Source organism: Ictalurus furcatus, chromosome 17, assembly GCF_023375685.1.
Source record: "Ictalurus furcatus strain D&B chromosome 17, Billie_1.0, whole genome shotgun sequence".
Taxonomy (NCBI): domain Eukaryota; kingdom Metazoa; phylum Chordata; class Actinopteri; order Siluriformes; family Ictaluridae; genus Ictalurus; species Ictalurus furcatus.
This window is the reverse complement of record NC_071271.1, coordinates 21,714,343-21,735,842: the sequence shown is the minus strand read 5'-3', so window position 1 is coordinate 21,735,842 and position 21,500 is coordinate 21,714,343. Positions and strand designations below refer to the sequence as shown.

At 37.1% G+C, this 21,500-nt stretch overlaps 1 protein-coding gene across 3 annotated transcripts in view; it reads right to left on the bottom strand.

The window, feature by feature from the left end:
• kifap3b (kinesin-associated protein 3b) overlaps nucleotides 1–14,245 on the bottom strand; it is a 28,678-nt gene extending 14,433 nt beyond the window's left edge. For 2 of the 3 annotated variants that reach the window (XM_053647282.1, XM_053647284.1), the window contains exons 1-11: nucleotides 13,693–14,245; nucleotides 12,211–12,342; nucleotides 11,089–11,240; nucleotides 9,332–9,393; nucleotides 9,120–9,261; nucleotides 7,373–7,472; nucleotides 6,355–6,479; nucleotides 5,590–5,688; nucleotides 5,333–5,511; nucleotides 3,302–3,464; nucleotides 339–439 (exon numbers count right to left, since the gene is read on the bottom strand). In XM_053647282.1, coding sequence (XP_053503257.1) covers nucleotides 339–439; nucleotides 3,302–3,464; nucleotides 5,333–5,511; nucleotides 5,590–5,688; nucleotides 6,355–6,479; nucleotides 7,373–7,472; nucleotides 9,120–9,261; nucleotides 9,332–9,393; nucleotides 11,089–11,240; nucleotides 12,211–12,342; nucleotides 13,693–13,724 — 1,287 coding nt within the window. In that variant the 5' untranslated portion in view covers nucleotides 13,725–14,245. The remainder of the gene's footprint in view (nucleotides 1–338; nucleotides 440–3,301; nucleotides 3,465–5,332; nucleotides 5,512–5,589; nucleotides 5,689–6,354; nucleotides 6,480–7,372; nucleotides 7,473–9,119; nucleotides 9,262–9,331; nucleotides 9,394–11,088; nucleotides 11,241–12,210; nucleotides 12,343–13,692) is intronic. The other variant, XM_053647283.1, reaches the window with a different exon arrangement.
• Nucleotides 14,246–21,500: the final 7,255 nt, after the last annotated feature.

Sequence of the window (21,500 nt, the reverse complement as noted above, 5' to 3'; positions counted from 1 at the left end):
CATAGCGAGCACCCTCAATACCACTAAGTTGACACCGAACCTTGTTAAATGCGGCCCGGGCCCGGGCTGTCTTGGCTGTGTAGTCAGGAAAAACGGAGATGGTCAAATCCCTCACTGTAATCCGCTGGATCTCTCTCGCACGGCGTAAAATGTCAACACAGTCACTGTGATAGTGGAATCTGCACACAACAGCTCGTGGTCGTTCACCAGGCTTGGGCTTCGGCTGAAGGGTCCGGTGGGACCGGTCCAAAACCAGCTCCTTCTCCATCACCTCTATGTCTTAATTTTTCGCAAATTTTGCTCTCGTTTGGTGTGTGTGTGTGTTTTTCATGTCTCACCTGAGGGATGCAGTCAGTGTAGGCAAACATGGATTTGGAATGGTCGTCCATGCTGATGTGGTACAGAATACACATCACTATCTGCTTATGAGTCTCACTGCCTGCAGCACAAAAAGGACAAAAAAAAATTTAAGTTGTATAGCATGTTATAGGCAAAAGATTTTAAGCAGTTATTGGATTCTGATATGGCACAGTGCAGATATTATCAGTCATGCATTCCTTAGGACTTCATAAAGTATGCAAGACACACAGAGGCCACACCTCCTTCACTGGGACTGACAGGTACAGAGGCCACGCCTCCTTCACTGTGACTGACAGGTACAGAGGCCACGCCTCCTTCACTGTGACTGACAGGTACAGAGGCCACGCCTCCTTCACTGTGACTGACAGGTACAGAGGCCACGCCTCCTTCACTGTGACTGACAGGTACAGAGGCCACGCCTCCTTCACTGTGACTGACAGGTACAGAGGCCACGCCTCCTTCACTGTGACTGACAGGTACAGGGGGCACGCCTCCTTCACTGGGACTGACAGGTACAGGGGGCACGCCTCCTTCACTGGGACTGACAGGTACAGAGGCCACGCCTCCTTCACTGGGACTGACAGGTACAGAGGCCACGCCTCCTTCACTGGGACTGACAGGTACAGAGGCCACGCCTCCTTCACTGGGACTGACAGGTACAGAGGCCAGGCCTCCTTCACTGAGACTGACAGGTACAGAGGCCACGCCTACTTCACTGAGACTGACAGGTACAGAGGCCACGCCTCCTTCACTGAGACTGACAGGTACAGAGGCCACGCCTCCTTCACTGAGACTGACAGGTACAGAGGCCACGCCTCCTTCACTGGGACTTCAGTACACAGTATAGCACTAATAGAGGAGTTTGCTATTCAAGTATTATTTTTGGTCTGGCTAGTGTAATTCCAACTCCAGGTCAGAAAACACACACACACACACACACACACAACGTATTCCAAAACAAGTCAAATAAACAGTCTCATTAATAACATTCTCCTTTTCAGAGCATGACAGAACCCTGGAGACATGAAACACACACAATCACGGATCTGTTACATAAGCCTTGATTAGCTGAGCTGGAGACACACACACACACACATACACACGCACACACACACACACACACACACACACACACGCACACACAGACCCCACCCCTTAACACATTAACACATCGGCCATTAGGACCAGATGGGACCACTGGAGACCTCTGAAATAAAAATGGCCTAAAGTGTGAGAAGGAAAGGAGAGAGGAGAAGAAAAAGCCAGAAAGGAAGGAAGCGAGAGGGGTGAGTGAGTGAGTGAGAGAGAGAGAGAGTGTGTGTGTGTGAGAGAGAGAGAGAGAGAGAGAGAGGGGTGAGAGGTGGATTGCATTTTTTTAAATTGAGGAAACAAGAGCTTGAATTTTAGTGTGAGTAATAATCAGACAACATGTGCTTCTCATTAGTGGCCTGTGACATTCTGACCCACATTAATGCCTTACCTCTCACTAACAGAGAGAGAATGTGATATTGAGGAGGCTGTTAGTTTACGAGGGCCGCTGGGGAGTCTCTTAAATTCCCCCGAGTGCTAAAAAAAATCAATAAAAACCTGTTTGTTTGGCAAGTGATCACACAGAGAAAACCTGAAGCCGGATTTTATATCGTAGAAATAAAAAGCCATTGTTTAAAACGTGGCATCTCCGAGTAAAGTGTAAACCCAAGTAACAAGGGCTTTGGGAATGACAATTTATTCACTTTTATTTTAGAGCTTTTACCAACAGACATTATTACAGAGCAGTTTTACAAAAATCCGGATGGAGAGGTATTTTCAGTCTCACTGACTGATAGGAAAAGCTGATTGTTGTTTTTTTTGTATTTTGTTTATGTAGTTATACATTTCATATCATTTATTTAATTCTAGTCCATTTAGATTCCCTAAATGAGCGAGCCAAGGGGGAAAATACCTCCCATGATAAGTTTCTCATGTAAGACTTTCACAACGTGCAGCACTCATCCAGCTAAATCTAGAATTAAAAATATTTTTTTTTATTCGTTAGCTTTAGCAACAGTCAGTTTGTGAAAGTACCCTTGAACTACATGCTAACAACATTTCTGTTTGCTGCTCAAAAAAACATAATGGAAAATCCCTAATTAATAAGACCAGTATGTATGAATATGCATGAATATGCTAATTAGAAACCCCTCCTCCTGCCATCCGTCGTAGCTAGCCTGCTGGGTAAGGACAAGCTAAGTAAACATTCATGTAGTTGTCACTGGTCGACAAGAGTGGGTTTTTAGCCAAACTTTTACATATATACAGTATAGCGTTATCATGGCAACCATGATTTTGTTCTTAGCCTGCAGGTTCTACAGCTAGAATCCGCTAATAATTTGCATTTCACAGTATCAGATTTATGAGGAGCGGTTTGGAATGGAAAAAATCCGTATAATTCAAAATAGAGGCCGACCATTTGATGGGTTTTGGCAATTAAACAGCACCGATACCCGATTACTGGAACTAAAATCAACACCGATTGTTTTTCCCGGTTGCGTCCGTCGTGGGAGCAGCTGAGAAGGGTCCACTGTTGTTATACGGTACGAGAGCGGCCTCTAGAGGTGAAATAAAAACTAAACGCTGACTAATTTTGTCATGTTATTCGAAGTGTTTTTTGATTTATTTTGGACGTCTCTATTTTTATTTGTTACTTGGAATGTTAATAGTTAATATAAATTAATACTGTAATCATTATTTCATTTTTTTTAAAAGTACAGCACCTTTTCCTGGTACAGTCAGTACTGTACTTCTTTAAAAAAGTTCAGAAAAATTTTACTCTGAGCCCGACTTAGTTATCGGTAGCGGTAAAATTCGGTCGCCCTCTATTCCTAAACATGGTGATAGATATGTCGGTTAACGCAGGAGTAAACAGTAAATCAGCTTTAACGCTTATCTCTCGAGCACTTACTCAACATGGCGGTGAGTTTGGGCAGGAGGCCGACCTTCACCATCTTGTTTCGTAGTCCCGTGTCGAAGGAGAGGTTGAGCAGGAGGCGCAGTGTGACGTTCAGCAGGTCGTCGTGATCGCACGGCACCAAGCGGCCCAGCTTCTCAATGGTGTCCATCTCCGCCTGAGTACAGGAGTATCATACACACACTGCAAATTAGGAAATAACCTCAAAAGTAAAACAGTACCACTGAATATTTATCCCTTCTCTCAGAGAGAACTGTTAGAACTGTCTCTAAATAAAAATACGATATAATCAGATGTTCCTGAGCTTTCATTTGTTTCTTGCTGTACAGGTGAGGCATTTATCTGTTTCTCTAATTTCTCTAATTTGACGGGAAAGCTACTGTATGAATTGTCCTCGTTGTGGAATTTGTACTGTTAGCCGGTTGTCTTAGCCGAAAAAATAGCAATATCCTGTAAGTGGATAACTATTTCTGTTCAACCTTATTTATATCACTATCAACTATGTGTGTCCTTTATCAACCGAGATGTTCCTCGTTCCTGTATTCCAGATGGCTAGAGTTAACAGGCTTGCATACTACCACCGGCATCAGAGATGTGCTTAACCTATATCTGTGTATGGGAAATAAATGAACTATTTTGATTTAACACAGTATATAAACACATCAACAATTATTATTGAAATAATTTTGGAAAATAAACTGCCAGAGATTGGTGACAAGAGCTTGCTCCAAAAATGACATTTAAGAAATGTACATTTTTTTTTTTTTAAATAACTATGGTTTAAACCAGTTTTTGGCATTCTATATTAATCATATATACGTAAAACTTAACTTTCTAGCTGTCAATTGTAAAGAATATAAAAAAAGGGGAAAATAAAAGCAAGACATCTGTTCAAATAAAAAATTCAGGGTCAGAAATTCAGGTAGTAAAATTTCAAAAAAGCATCAAATTCAAAGAAGGCAAAGAATTTTACAATTTATAAAATTCAGCAGCGAAAATGTTCACGTAGTGAATCAAATCAGGTTTAAAAAAAATATGAAAGTATAATTCAGCTGTTAAATAATCTGGTTAAAAATTCCAGAAAGCATAAAATACTCCAGGATAATATATAATCCAGATTTTTAAAAAAACAAAACAAAACAAAAAAACCACCAGGTTAAAGAATTCAAATTCATAGAGTAAAAATATCGAGCTGAAATATTTCACAGAGCATAAAACTGATTCGATTTACACTTGAATATTTCAGTTACAATTTTACGCACTTATGACCGTTCAGAAATAATCAATTATAAACATTCGATAATTTGATTTCATGTTCTAATTTTTTCTGTAAATAAACAGAACAACAAAATTAATTAACTAGCAATAAAAAAAAAATGCTGATATCGGCGACTAATGCTGTAAGAAAAGCTCCATTTCCATCACGGGGATTACATAAAGAGCTCTGCAGCATATTAGGACACAGGCACCCTTTTGTTATTCTTAAATCAGATGAACCCCTTTAACCTAAAGTATTTGCCTCAAGTACTCTGGAGATGTTAAGCAGGTTAACTTTAAGTGAATCTTTCACTTGTTGGAAAAGTTCCTACTTGGCCAGGTTTTATGGCCAGGTTTTTAATCCAAATATTCAATATTTCTCTTTGTATTTGTACAGAACGTTTGGAGATTTTTGTAGCTTGCGATTTTCCTTTACTGACGGCGTGTCGGTCTATTTGAAGTGCTTTTAACGTGCTCTAAAGAGGAATTAGCTACATAACACAGTCATTTACCTTTGACTCTCACATGCTAACAATTATTACCTCATGACATGAACCAAGAGTAATTCAATCAACTTTTATCGCTTTTTACTTGTGAGGTTTCAATAAAATACTACGGTTGTAATTAATTTTGTTGTTTTTTTTCACTTGTAAAAATATACTTTGTTAAAATGTAACTTAATGTCTTATTGACGGTCCCGTCGGATTCTCGCGAAGCCCCTGCAAGGCCACCACAAATTCCTACATTATGAGAACAACCCCAGCTCACCATGTCGTTCTTGTTCTCCAGGAAGATGCTGAGCTTCTTGAGGAAGGAGACGACAAGCACCAGGAGCTCCTCGTTATCCCGATCCAGAGTCTTGACCAGAAGCTGCACGATGTTCTTGTTCCTCATCTTCAGCTCGGTGCGCGTGTCCTCAGCCAGGTTCAAGAGCAGATACAGAGCCACTGGAACAACAGGACGGTGGTTATAACGCTTCGTAACGCTCGGTACGTCTACAGAAAAGAGAAACGTCCGAGCGTTACCTCTCAGCAGCTGCTCCTGCTTCACTAGAAGACTCTGGTATTTCTTATAGGCCTTTTCATGTTCTTTCTTCAGGTTCTGGTTATCAGCATCTGCTTCACGTACAGGGATGTCAAGGATAAAGAGATCAAATGAATAACAAGTGAGAAGTAAGCGTAGCAGATGAGTCATCGGTCAGTTTATCCTTCAAACCGTGGACACGTTTTATCTAGAGGAGCGAACATCGTGTTAACAAAAACACTGGCATTATTTTATTAATCGGACAGCACAAGAGCTCAAATGAAAAGAGTGATAAAATTGTTTATAGCCGATGTATATATTACGATTTCATGATCTCCGTTTGGTATCTCATGGCTTCGTTAAGTTCTGTGAATAATTCACTGTCAGTGCGTGGTGCAGTATAGTGTGCTGGATCAAGTGCTATTTTATTAAGGTGCTGAATAACGAGTGTGAAAGCCATTTTGTTAAATGACAAAATGATTCTTTTTTAAATGCATAAAAGTTACATTTACAACTAGGACAATTTATGGAGCACTATTTCAGCCATATACTGTACTCCTATTAGATTTATTTTAATTCTCGCCAATCTTTCTTTCGCAAAGAAATAAAATGTCTGTCTTCAGTCCACATTTTTTTACTCCATGCTAAAAACTTTTCAGGCTTAAAGAGACGTGTTTAAAGCTGGTGGTCTGGACGCTACTGGAAAAACCCTTCTTATATGGCGTAGGCGGCCACACCCGCTTCACTCAAAGCATCGGTAAGGATATAGGCTTTGCTCTTCTTCTCCAGCTCCTCCTGCCACAAGTCGTATCTCTTCAGCTCGTGCTCGACAATGTTCATGCATAACGCTCCGATCTTATAGTGCGTGATCAAACCGTGGAACTGGGAAAAGCTTGAGGAGAAGCACAGAGCACAGAGCCATTAAAGGTCATTGAGGTTGAAAAAGTAGATAGATAGATCTATAGAAGGTTATCTATCTACAGTATATGTTTAGTGTGAGTAAATGTGTGATTTGAGGTTATTGAAAAACAAAAATTTATTGTAAATCTTAGGAATTTAAATACATAGAATTGACCTCCTTGGGAATTGGGGGTTACAGAAAGTTAGGTCGTGTTTGAAAATTTTCTGAAAGTTTAACATTTGTGTGTACATTTTTTTGTGAAAAATTTGAGTTACAAAATGACATTTGACATTTTTTAAAAATTAAAGTAGACATAATTTCAGGTTAAAAATACGGAAGTGTAACATTTAGGCGAAAAGGGTGGATAGTAAAAAATGCAGGGTAAAAGGGAAAATCAGAAATCATAAACTTCAAGGGAAAAATTTATGTACCGAAGGAGTCCGATTAAAAAATGTAAAAATCAGATGGCAAAAAAAATGGTTAAAAAGTTTAAATGTTTAAATGCTTAAATAATTTACTTCTATAAAACTTAAGGTCACCAAAATGAAGGTTTTATTTCAGATTTTTGAGTTAAAAATATTCAAAATCGTAAAATTCAGATAAAAAAAAAAAATCAAGTAAAAAAAAAAGAATACTTGGTATTAGAAAAGTTTAAATAGTTACAAATTAGTAGAAAGGTGAGGTTAAAAAAAATCAGATACTAAAAAAACGAGTAGTAAAAAATCATTTTCATTTGAAATTATATTACCAGATTTCAGCAGTTATGCAAATTTTTAGCTCTTAAAAAAAAAATTTGTAGCAAATTTTTGCTATTTTCAGGCCCTACTATAAACATTCAGAAGATCTAAACTAGTTTAGATAAATATGAAATAAATTTCAGATACCTGGAGAAACAGAAGAAGACGTAAACAATGGTGGTGGCCAATTCCATGCTCTGCTTCCAATCTTCTCTTAACACTCTCGCTAGAGCACCGAGCGCAGTTTCTGAACACACACACACACACACACACACACCAGATAAATAACACATACAGGAAAGAAAGAAACACTTTAGTAATACAGTGCATCTTATTGATGACTAAATGCTCATTATTGGTGAGGATGAAAAATGATACATTACAGGAGATTTAGCCATTTTTTTTTGTCACAATTAAAAATGGCTAAAATGTCATGAAATGAAGGATGAGGTGTGTTTTTTTTCTTGTTTGTGAAGCTGAGCTATAGCAAGAATGTGTCATGATATCGCCATTTCTGTCAATCTCTAGTATAAAGAAGCTGGTTTAGTAGTTAGCCCATCTCACCTCCAAGAGGTTTTGGTTTTGCTTCTAAAGGTACTTGATACTTTTTGATCATTTAAATGTTAAAAGGTAAAAATGTTAAATTAAATTGAGATTATAACTGCAGAACAGTAAAGATTTTGCATTTTCAATAGATATTTAAATATGCAGCATTTACCTCTCTGAAAAGGGTTACAAAAGAAGCTTTTAGGTTCAAAAAGGTTTAACATGTAGATATCGAAATAAGTAGTGAAAATATATGATTCGAAAAATGTAGATATTACAAAATTCTGATTTAAAAGTAAAAAAAAGAAACGTAAAAAAAATAACGTAAGATGCTTAAATCTAGCGTTAAATTTTCAGATAGTACAAAATTCATGTTTTAAAAAAAAGGTAAAAACTTTTAAGTAAAAAAAGGCATAAAAATGAGGTCAAAAATGCAGATAATAAAACAAATTCGAGTTTTAAAAAACAGCATAAAAATTCAAGTAGTAAAAAATTCAGGACAAAATAAATCATTAAATCTCAGACAGTAAAAAAAATTCAGGTTGAAAAAAAATCAGCATAATATTGTGAATTGAAAAATTCAAGTCATAAAACAATCAGGTTAAAAAAGTTTAGAACACTTAGAAAAATTCTATGTGAACATTTCAGATAGTAAAGAAATTCAGGTTGAGAAAAGTATATGTATAACTTCTGGTTCAGGAAAATTCAGATTTAAAAAATTCACATTATATTGACATATATTAGTTTTAAAATTCAGGGTCAGACTTTCATATAACAAAAAAAATTATAAAGCATACAAATTCAGTGTCAGAAACTCAGATAGTAAAAGAATTATAAAGCATACAATTCAGGTAGTAAACCAAGTATCAGTGTAAAAATTCAAGTAGTAAAAAAAATTCAGGATCAAAGAATCATAAACTTCTGGAGCAACAAAGTTTCATGTGGAAAGAAATTCAGCATAAATTTCAAAAATTCAAGTAGTTTCTTTAAAATAAAAAAAAATTCAGGTCAGAAATGTATATACTAAAAAAAAAGGGGTTAAAGATTTTAAAGTAAAGGGTTAAAAAAAGGTTAAAAAGGGTTAAAGGTTTTAAAGTATTTGTTGAAGTTTAAAATTCTAGGTCAGAAAATTCAGATTTAAAAATTCAAGTAGTAAAAAAGTTCAAGTTAAAAAATGATGAAGCATAACATTTATGAAAAAAAAATGAAAGCAGATTGGATATAAGCCTCAGGTATTAATTCCAGATGTCTGAGCATTTTGTCAACTTAATGCGCTGTATTTTTAAACATCTACACCCTCAAAAAAATCAACACGAAATCAAAACCCCACGGAGTCAGGGCACGGTACCGTTCTGCAGAAGCTCCTCCAGGTTATCAGGATTTCGGGCGAGGTGGAGGATGAGGGTGGAGCCTCTGATCTTATCTGGGATTTTTTCATACAGCAGCTCGACGTAATCCTCGATCTTATTGATGTTGGCCTCCTCGTCGAGCTGAAACGCGACACGATTATTATGATTATGGAAAAACAAAATGGAAGAGCAAAAAAGTTCTATCCCATACCTCCATCCCCTCGAACGAAGTGAGCTCTCGGGGTTTCACCAACTTCTTCTCCTCTTTCTCTGCTTCCCAAAGACAGTGGTACAAAAAAAACGAACAAAAAGAAAAATGAAACATTATGAACGAATGATACCAAAATACCCTGTGAATGTATTTCTAACTGCTCTACAAGTTCAGCTCTTCATGAATAAACATGAAAAAAGAAATAAAATAAACACAGGAACAATTATGTACATTAAATCCTTTTCACATTTCTATAATTGCAAAGAAATTATGTCTTAGCAAATGAAAATATTTCGAATATAGGCTAATTCATCTAAAATCTCATTATGAGATTACATCTAACCAGTAGAAGATTATTAAGCGTTTATTTCTAATATGAAGGGAAAAAAGTCTGCCGATAAAACAACAATTTTTTTTCTATTTGTACTTATATATACCTAAATATATATATATATATATATATATATATATATACACACACACTACCAGTCAAAAGTTTGTGGACACTCGACTGGAATGTTTCTCATGATCTTAAAAGCCTTTTGATCTGAAGGTGTATGATTAAATGTTTGAAATCTGTGTCGTAGATAAAAATATAACTGTGCCATCAAATTCATTTCTTTTATTAGAAAACTAACATTTTGTTCTACAAAAAAAATTCTTTTTTAAAACGGACGACTCGGAGCGAAATATTCCGAAAAGCAGCCTGTAAGCGTCCAGCGTAGGTGGGAACTCCTTTAATATTGTTTAAAAAGCATCTCAGGGAAATTCCTCAAGAAATCGGGTGAGAAATTGCCAAGAATACATTATTGGAAATTCTCGACAAAAAGCGTGTCAACTTTGAAGATGCCAAAATACAAAATTATTTCGATTTATTTTGGATTTTTTTTTTTTTATCACAACATAATTCCCATAGTTCCATGTTATTATTTATTATTATTCTAGAATGGGGAAACAAATAAAAATAAAGAATGTGTGTGTCTGAAATTTTGACAGGTAGTGTGTGTGGATTATATATATATATATATATATATATATATATATATATATATATATATATATATATATATATATATATATATATATATAATCTACACTGTCAGTGAGAATTTTTTTCTTAAGTTTAATTAACAGACAAAGCGATATAAAATGATACAGAGCCACAATTAAATTTTTCTTGAACTTTTCATTAAAATTCAAGATCAAATATTCAAATGTTTCAAATTCAATAGAATTCAGGGTCACAAATTCAGGTTGGAAAATGAAGAAATCTTTAAACATTCAGGGAAAAAAATGTACATGGTAAAAAAAATCAGAAAGTAAAAAAATTTTTTTTTAAATACCAAATTCAGATAAAAAAAAGTCAATAAATCAATAAATAATATTCTGGGTCAAAAATTTAGAAAGTAAGAAATTCATCTCGGCTCAGTTTAGCAGCACGTGTGGGGAAAAAAAGAGAAAAAGCTGCAACCAAAATCACGTGGCATGTACGATTCAGGTCCTGCAACCGAGTCGATTCAGAGTCTAAACTTTTCCTCACTTGAAAGCGGATAGAAACTCGCTCAGACCCGAGTGCGACTGCTGTGTTCCCACCTGCCTAAAGAACCACGCTGAAACCGAGAACTTGAAATGAATAAATTCAGCGTCTCTGACACGCAGCCTGATAAACCTGACTTTAAAATAATGAGAAAAGCGACTAATATTAAACACTACAGTGTGTTAGGAGTTACGGATTCTCTGCTTTCATGCGGGAACACCTTTACTGCTGGCCTTCTTGCGGTTCTGCAGGTAGAAGAGCAGATGTTCAACCTCGGCCACTTTGGACGGATGGATGAGTTTGCATTCGTCCACCACCTTCCTGGCGAGAGAGGAGATGTCTGTGCTGGTGTTGAGACTCTTCAGTCGTATGCTGAGAACACACGAGAGAACACAAAGAGCAAAAATTATTTCATTTAGAAAGTATACCATTTAGGTACAAAAATTCTGATAGTAAAAAATTCTGGAAAAATTATATATATATATATATATATATATATATATATATATATATATATAAAAACAGATTTAAAACCTAGATTAAAAATTCATTAAAGAAAAATATTAGATTAAAAAAATGAAGAAGCACTTTCAAGCATTTAGCTTGAAATTTCAGATAGTAGATAATTCAGGTAAAGAATTTAAAATCTTTAGGGTGACAAATTAATTTTGTCAAGATTTCAGATTTTAATCAGAAAGTTTCAAATAAAAAAGTGAAAAGTTCATGTAGTCACCAAAATGAAGGTTCAAACATCTCTGTATAAAATTCAGCTTAATATCTCAGAAAGTTTAAAATTCTGGTTGAAAAACTCGGGTAATAAAAAAATAAACAGGTTCAGGTAGTAAAGTAGTAAAGAATCCAGATTATTTAGAAAAAAAAATCAGAAAGCTTAAGATTCAAGGTTAAAAGTTCAAGTGGAAAAAAAAATTCCGGTTCACAAATTCAGTTTAAAAAAAATAGGGTTAGGAAGGATTAGAAAATAAATACAAAATGAGCATAAAAAAATTCATGTTAAAATTTCAGAAAGCGAAGAAAGAATTCAAGGGTCGAAAATTCAAGTAGTAAAAAATTCAGGTTAAAAACGAATGTCTCCTGTACACCAGCTCTGCTGAGACTAAAAGCTAATGTAGCTAGGGGAAGATTCGAGCTACCAGTTTAGCGCTGTGTAAACCGCATCACCTCAACACATCATATGTGCATGAACAGGTTCATAAAATTCAAAATGTGCCTGTAATAACCTGTTCTGAGTGCGAGCGCATGAGTCAAGATTGAGTGTGAGGTATTACTGATTTTTCTCCGTTTCACCCGAAGACACCTGATGAAGTGAAACTGAAACACCTACATCTTCTGACACTCTTTGCGCTCCTCGAGTACCGAGTCTCCATTTTCTCCCAGGACGCAGGCCTCCACCTCGTAGTGGACCACCAGAGCCTTCTCAGTGGGGTGAACATCGATATTCCCTGGCTTCACCTTCCTACAAAAAAATTAATCAATCAATCAATCAATCAATAGAAAAACATAATTAACCAATATATTATTTTAACCCTTTCATGCACAGTCTCCACACTATAAGCTTTAAATCTCCTCTGAATCACTTGAGACCTTCACTGAATCATTATCCCGCTCTAGTGTGTAAATTTAAATTTTTTATTATTTTGTCTTCTGGGAAATATCTTCTGTAGCTACTGAAGGGCAGTACTAAATGAAAACCATTAGATCTTTAAACAAAATAATAACAATTTACACCGATCATCCTGCTCAAAAGTTTACCCCACCCCACCCCCCCAAACTCTTAACGTATCGTGTCGCCTTCTTGAGCATCAGTGAGCATTTGCACCTTGTGTAATAGTCGTGTACGAGTCCCTCAGTCGTCCTCATTGTGAAAAGATGCATCTGAACATCATATAGACGCTATAGGAAAGGGGACCTGGAGGATTTTTCTGAAGAACAGTGGGTAGTTTAACTGCTCAGGACGAATAAGGGACTCATGAACACCTCTCACAAAACATAAACACATCATGCCGTGGATCATCCAGGTAACGACACACAGGATTAATAATCAAGCGTGTGTAAACTTTTGCACTGGTTTGTATGTGTAAATTCAGTTATTATTGTGTGTTGTGGACGATATGTAAACATCTGTTATGTGAAATAGCTTCTTCAGGGCAGGAATAAATAAAAAGCAACATACAAATTTTATGATACCTCATATGTATATAAATATATATATATATATATATATATATATATATATATATATATATATATATATATATATCTAATTATGAACATTGTAGAGGTTAAAGGCATATGTAAACTATGCATGTTATGCATGAAAGGGTTAAGAACAAATCCATTAAACAGTACTACATTTAAAATAAAATACATGGATCAAGTATCAAGTAATATAAATAATGTGTAAAAAAAATAAAAATAAAAATAATATGTGCAGTAAATTTAATTCATGTTACAGAAATATATACAATAAAAGAATTAAATTGAGCCAGAATATTTTTTTTTTACAAATACTGTAGATATAAATGTTTTGTGTGTGTGTGTTTACATACATATATATATATACATATATATATATATATATGTATATATATATATATATATATATATATATATATATATATATATATACTGTATATAGAAGTGTATATATATATATATATATATATATATATATATATATATATATATATATATATATATAGGTGCGATGGAGCTGAAACACACCCTAACTGCAGTTCAGCAGCTCTCCTCTGCTAGTTTCTACATCTACTTCTGTTTCATTTACATTAATAAAAGATAAGATTACCGTTTTAGATACTGCGCGTCATCCGACTGCATTTTATTCCCTCTTTATATTCAGTTTTCTTTATTATATTAGTGAACATATAACAGGATTAAGCTGTAGCCGATGTCAGAATATTGAGGCACCGGTCTGCGTTCCAAACACATGACTAGTGTGTGTATTAGTTCACTCCGTAGGGCACACGGCGCCATTGTTTTGTAAGCAGTAAAGTGCACTATCTAGGAAAAAAGGACTGGTTTTGAGATCCGTTCTCAACCGCCGGAGTTTCTTTCTGCGTTTGTAAAAGTCGGGGCTGCACTGAGAGGAGAGTGTCACAGCGCCACCTGTAGGGCTGGAGGGAAGGGAAAAGAAACTACTAATACTCTATAAACACTGCATGCTACGATTTCACTAGTCGATATTTTTCCCCTCTTTGTTATACATTAAATATATTGTTCTCCGTTGTATATTTTAGATGAAATTATGATATGATATTAAATCAATATTAAATCAACTTAAACTTGAAATCAACAAAGTTGTGTTGAGATTCATGTTGAAAAGTAGCTTTCATGTTTGCCCTCCGCAGTATTAAACTTTAAAAATAAACAAGCGCTCTCATGTGTTTCATTAGGTTTATATTAATGCTCTTGTTGTAATATGATAGAATTTGTATAGTAACAACTTAGACAGGGACTAATACAGTACAGCATTCTGTACGCTACATATAATCTAGCTAAGTGTAATAAGTAGATTTGGAAACTGTTGTTATTTAGCGTGTATTTAGCATTTATGGAAGGAGTCTCCAGAGTCGGAGCTTGTAACAGTCCGACGTAAAGCTGTAGCTTTAAGTTTTCCGACATTTTCGAGACAGAGGAGTTTACGCTTCTTCGCGGTTTCTCGGTAACACGACAAGCTGTGGTTTGTTTGGGGGTTTTTTTTGTCTCATTAACTTTAAGAAAGAGAATAAAGACAGGCCGGTGAAATAACGACGGTTTATAGCTGCTATAACGTAAGTGAGAACAGGAGCTAACTTGTTTCTTGGACTTTCCCCACAAAATTACAAGTAACTATAAACTAATCAAAAGTTTTACTGGATTTAAAAAAAAAAATTAATTGTAAGAATTACAATTCACATGGTATAAAAGGAATAAACATTCAGGACGGGCTGCTATAGGAAAATAATCAACTGTAAGATGATGTAAAATGCTTGACGAACATCTTGAAGATGTTGGAAAATTACAGGTTTACCTCTGACTGTTACACAGCGCTGACACTGGAGACTCCTTTCATAAATACTGTATAACGAAACAATAACGTATTACTCAAAGCGCATTAATATAAACCTGTGATTCACAGATGCATTGCTGTCAGAGCTGCCTTTTTTTTTTTTGAAAATGAATCAACACCTATGCTTTTTGAACCCTTGTTTTTTTCCCCCATATGACTCGCTCACTTTGAGTTTTTCGACAATTTCTTTCAAAATCCTATAAAAACATCTCTCTGTCTCAAAAAATATATATATAAAGGCGCATCTCTCAGGAAGTGGCTCATAAGCGTCTCCTCTTCCAGGAACCAATCATGAACCCACGCTGCTGAGGAGAAATTGTTTTCAGATGGGAGCAGAGATAGAAGAGGGCCTCCATTGTTGCTGTATGCACAGACTCTATTTCTGGCATAGGCGCTCCTTCAGGTTTGTCAGATTTAATATACGGGAACACAGTTCGCCTGTTTCCAGAAAATTATCCAGACAAAATGCAGTGAGGCGATTTTTAAAAAGAGGTGGAACTGAAAACAATCTCAGAAGCTGTTTCACATTCAGAGCGGGGCATTTGGAGCTACAGTCAGGACACTCGGTCTGTCTGAAGGCGGCTTGATGGGTTCCATGTTTCCCGTGAGGAATCAGCATTAATTCTGATGCGTTTATTGCAGACCAGATGAACACTGATGAGTTCTTTGAAGATTATTACATGTCATACCACACTATATATATATATATATATATATATATATATATATATATATATATATATATATATATATATATATATATATACAGTATCTCACAAAAGAGAGTACACCCCTCACATTTTTGTAAATCTTTGATTATATCTTTTGATGTGACAACACTGAAGAAATGACACTTTGCTACAATGTAAAGTAGTGAGTGTACAGCTTGTGTAACAGTGTAAATTTGCTGTCACCTCAAAATAACTCAACACACAGCCATTAATGTCGAAACCGCTGGCAACAAAAGTGAGTACACCCCTAAGTGAAAATGTCCAAATTAGGCCTAAAGTGTCAATATTTTGTGTGGCCACCATTATTTTCCAGCACTGCCTTAACCCTCTTGGGCATGGAGTTCAACAGAGCTTCACAGGTTGCTGCTGGAGTCCTCTTCCACTCCTCCATGATGACATCACGGAGCTGGTGGATGTTAGAGACCTTGTGTTCCTCCACCTTCCATTTGAAGATGCCCCACAGATGCTCAATAGGGTTTAGGTCTGGAGACATGCTTGGCCAGTCCATCACCTTCACCCTCAGCTTCTTTAGCAAGGCAGTGGTCGGTATCATGCTGGAATACTGCCCTGCGGCCCAGTCTCCGAAGGGAGGGGATCATGCTCTGCTTCAGTATGTCACAGTACATGTTGGAATTCATGGTTCCCTCAATGAACTGTAGCTCCCCAGTGCCGGCAGCACTCATGCAGCCCCAGACCAGGACACTCCCACCAACAAATTGAGGAAAAAATGAGGGTTGGGGATGGAGGGACCTTCTGCTGGTGCATCGTTCTCGTTCTCGACTATGCCATTTAGTGCACTTTCTCTTGGAAAGCCAGTACACCGAAGCACCAAAGTCTGAAAATCTGGTATTATTCTACACATCTGTGCATATAGAGCCTGAACGGCAGGCTATCACAGCTGGCAGAGCGAACTCTCTGCATGGATTCAACCCACTGACCTTTACCAGATCCAGAATGTCTCACACATGTTAGTCATCGTCTTCCCCGAAAACCCGTTTACTCCCATAATTAAATGTTTTCATTTCTCTGAGTGACTCATCGGGCTGGGTCTGCGCCCTTGAAACCTTGCCATCATGGATGTGGAGGAGGTCTGGGGACATGTGACGCTGAGCTCATGCTCAATCCATGCCATCGCTTTTGGATCCATCACCGTCAGCGCCAACGCTCCGAAATTGTTTGGAAATCATCCGCAGAGCCACCGATGCCAACAGATCGAGTTCCTGTTTACACTCTTTTCCTCACAGCGGACTGCTTTGTCCATAGCGGAACAAGTCCCCTCGTCCCTTGACATGCTGGAGCACACGAACAGGCAGAGCGGCCGTAACGAATAAGCACCGCAGTAATCCGGCTAATTCGGGGTGATTTATGGAGAGAGCTGTAAAATATGACTTTAATAACAGTTACAAATGGTTCACCCGACGTCTGTTTGAGGGGAAAGGGACAGAATATCTTGGCAGGAGCGTTTGTTATTAGTGAAATGTGAAAACTGTGGCTGTGGTGTTGCTGTTATGGTTACTGCAGACGAAACTATTGATAAAGTCGCTGGTCTCGTGGTTGTGCTTGTCACTGAGTTTGGGATGCTTTTGTGCGACTCTCGTAAAGCCCCAGACTGCGGGATCTGCACAGTGCCAACTCTTATACACATTACTGGTACAGAAACCGCTTGAATTTACAATGGACAGATTGAGTAAAATAGGCAGTGCTATTTTTGGTAAATTTACTGCTTCACTGATTCAAAATGGACGCCATAATTGGACATAATTTACATGAGGACATCAGCGATTTAGTGTTTAAACCCTTTGAGACCTTAAACTTAAACTTAAAAGTGGCCAGCTGTGCGCAACTTTATATTTAGGACAGTAATTCAGCAGTTTAATCACACTATCATAAATAAATCCACCTCTTCAGTTCTCCCAGTGGATGAACTAAATAACATTCTTTGCTAATTTATTGTTTATTTCTGTAGTACAAGAACATCAGAAAACTAATGAATAAAAGATTCAAAGAACAACGTTTTTATAGAATGGGACACTTTATATTCAGATGCATCAGTATGAATGATTAAATGTTTAAAGTTCTGACATTTCTTATTGAACTGCCGAACCAACAATAACATTTGGATCATGATCAATAAAACATTTTAAACATCCTGCACATGTAGGATACAGCTATTGTATTTACATATATTCAATCAGTCAAAACATGTTTAAAATCTGAGGTTGGCTGTCTTGTATGAGGCTTAGGTAGCTAACGAGTAAGGAGCGCTTATAGCATCCAGATTAGCATGACTCATCGGAAAATGACACTGTTTGGCTCGATAGCATCACTTCAGCATTAACTTTCATTAAACATAACAGAATAGAGTGCTTTAACATCACTGACAACAAATCCCTCGGCACGTCATGTCTCACTCGGCTTCACGAATGAAATTTTAGGTGTTCTGACACCACACAAAACTCTGCTAGCGGTAGTGACAGGAGCATTGTGCACAGCTAGCGCTTGTTCATACACTACTTACTGTATCAACAATATAAATAAATCTAATCTATACAGTGAAGTCTTTCACAAATGTGATTGAGCACAGGTTATAATATATATATATATATAGATATATAAAAATCACTCTGAGGTACCTGAGATAACTTAACTAGCTAGCGTAGCTACCACATTCATCATTCATCGCTTTGCTAGTGAGTTAATAAGCAAATAGTTTCTCTATCTGTGAAAGATTAGTCATGTGTTGAAAATGTCAGCCAGTGCTAAAACCTCAAAGGCTGGACAACTCGGTACAGCGTTAGTGTCGAGTCTTATGCTGTTTACAACTAGCTAAACTGCTAGCTATAAGCTTCCCTTAATCGTTAGCAACATTATCCTTGCAGCTTCAGTGCTAAACTAAATCTAAACCAAGCATGTTTTGGCTGATCAGTGAAATCTGCAGTAAGGGGGAAATACTGTGCAGTTCATTTCAGCTCAACTGAACATTTTTGCCTTTAACCCTTTGATTACAAAAAATAAAAACATAAATCAAGATATATATATAATATATATATATTAATGGCCAAGTCTAAGGTAATCAAAAACTACTTACATGGATATGCGGTATATCTATGCATTCTGATATGGTATTAAACATGCTCTATAAGCACATTTTGATTCTGTATGATTGATGTGGATTTGACTGATATGGATTTGTAGTAGGAAGATTATTATTATTATTATTATTATTATTATTATTATTATTATTATTATTATTATTTTATTATTATTTTATTATTGGTTAATTGTGTCCCGTTGACTAATTATGGAGATCTTGCCATCAATCAAGCTAAAGGGTCGTATGATGAAGCCTTGGGTTGTTTGGGTTTTTTTAATGTACTTATGATGGTCTAAAACATTTAGTGTTTTTGCAGCCCTACATCATCTATAATGAAAATTTAGCTCTGTAATTTTGGATTTTATTCCATTATTTGCTTAAATGGGAATGTCCCATTTAAGTCACTCTGCATTCAAGTCCTCCTGGGATGTTCGTATTTATAAGTTGGGAAGTCGTAATTACAGTGGCAGCTTGACAGTGCTTGGGCTTGAACTCCAGACCTTCTGATTAGTAACCCAGAGCCTTTAACCACTGAGCCACCACTTCCCGTCGTCATGATGTCAGGTGTGTTCGAGTCACTGTGTACACCTCGAGATGGCGGTGTACCTTCCCGTAACACAGCAAGGTTTTTTTTTTTACTCTAATTCTAGAAAATGAAGAACATTCATCCATCCATCTTCTACCGCTTATCCTTTTCAGGGTCGTGGAGAACCTGGAGCCTATCCCAGGGAGCATGGGGAACAAGGCGGGGTACACCCTGGACAGGGTGCCAATCCATCGCAGGGCACAATCACATACACATTCACACACCCATTCATACACCACGGATACTTTGGACATGCCAATCAGCCTACCATGCATGTCTTTGGACCTGGGGAGGAAACCGGAGTACCCGAAGGAAACCCCCGCAGCACGGGGAGAACATGCAAACTCCACACACACAGGGCCACGGTGGGAATCAAACCCCCAACCCTGGAGGTGTGAGGCAAACGTGTTAACCACTAAGCCACCATGCACAATTATATCATAATTATACAATGCCTCGTATTCTGTGGAGGCATTTAGCTTGTTTTATTGTAAATAATGAAAAAAAAAGCCTGACAATAACACGCTGCATATAAAAAACACATGATAACTGAAATCAGCTCCTGAGACGAGTAAACGTTCGATTTCAAGGACACGCCCCCAACTCGGAAACGTAAAGAAAATCCCGAGTTTCCCGATACGACTTTGTGGTGGCGTTCAACTCGTAAATACAATCTTTCTGGAATGACTTGAATTAACCATCAGACCAACTGGCGCAGTAATGGACGTCCATGAACGTCTCTGGTCAGGCCAATAATTCTAGGCTCTCAAAGGGGTTAAAAACAGGGTTAGAAACAGGTTAAAGCTAACTTATTTTAGTGTTCAGAGGAATGTTATTCTGTTATTGCATGCCGTTAACTCGGGTCGTTTCACATCTCTGCCTGTTTTTGTCCTCTGACCTCCAGTTTATGCTTTAGGTATATGGCTTTTTACGATGCACGGCCGAGGTCGGCAGCAACGCTTATGAAAGAACCCGAACCTGGGATTCGGAGCTTTGACTTCATCAAAGGGTTTATATATATATATATATATATATATAAAATATATATATAGGACAGGAATAACTTCACAGGAATATGTTCAATCGGCTCTTGTGTTAACACCGGTGAGACTGGAGAGTGTCGAGCGACTTAGCAGAAAGCTTCCCACCAGAACCTGGGCCAGATCCTTCTGAAAATAATCAACAACGGTGCTGCTAAGCATCGAAGGATCCCCGGGGCTATATACGCATTTCGGCCAAGTACATCATTATTCAGAAGACGGGGAAAGAATTCTGCGGCACTGACGCCGCCGTTGCGCACAGATTTATGTCAAAGATGGGAAGAGTTTCACAACAGAAAAAGTTTTTTTTTTCTGGTCGACAAAGAGAGAAGGAATGTTGTTCATTGTCACATGATGTGGTGGGAGAAGGCCTCGGAGGCCCCCCGTTTTTTCTTTTTTCCTCCGCACGAGGCGCACATCTTGCCTGCAGATGTGCCGATACCACAAACACTTCAAAGTGCCTCCTCTCCGACCAACTGATACCCTGACGCCAACTGTAAATGTCCTGGACATGCAGAATGGAAAATGTGAATCCTCTCGCATAGCTTCCTGAGGAGTGTGGAAATCCACAATTGCACAATTCAGACAACAAACGAGTTCCTTCCATCCGAGAGACAAGCGGGCCTTTTACTTCAACATGAATACGCATTGTTTTGAACACCTTCAGGGCTAACATTAAACATTTGGCCATGTCAGATTTATAAAAAAAAAATTTAAAAAACCCACTTGGGAATTTCTGCAACTGCTAGAAGGGCTTTGGAGAAAATACTAACAAATGCTTTTATGAAAAACATCACAAGAGATATTTATTATGTAGTATATCCAAGCTTTCTGGAAAAAAAAAATGAAGGAAAATCATATTATTCGTTATTAGAGAAACGTACTTGAAAAAAATGAATCATTAGAGCAATTTATTTTATTTAAAACTTCCAGAAAAATCTCAACATCTCAAACTCTCATGACATCGTTCGCTGGAATCAGTCTCCAGCTTGACGTTCATGGTTTATCCAATGACTAATTCCTTTAAACCTTCATGCACTAGTAGTAATGTCTGTATTTCCAACTTGAGAGAAAGGTAAAATGATGCAGTTGGG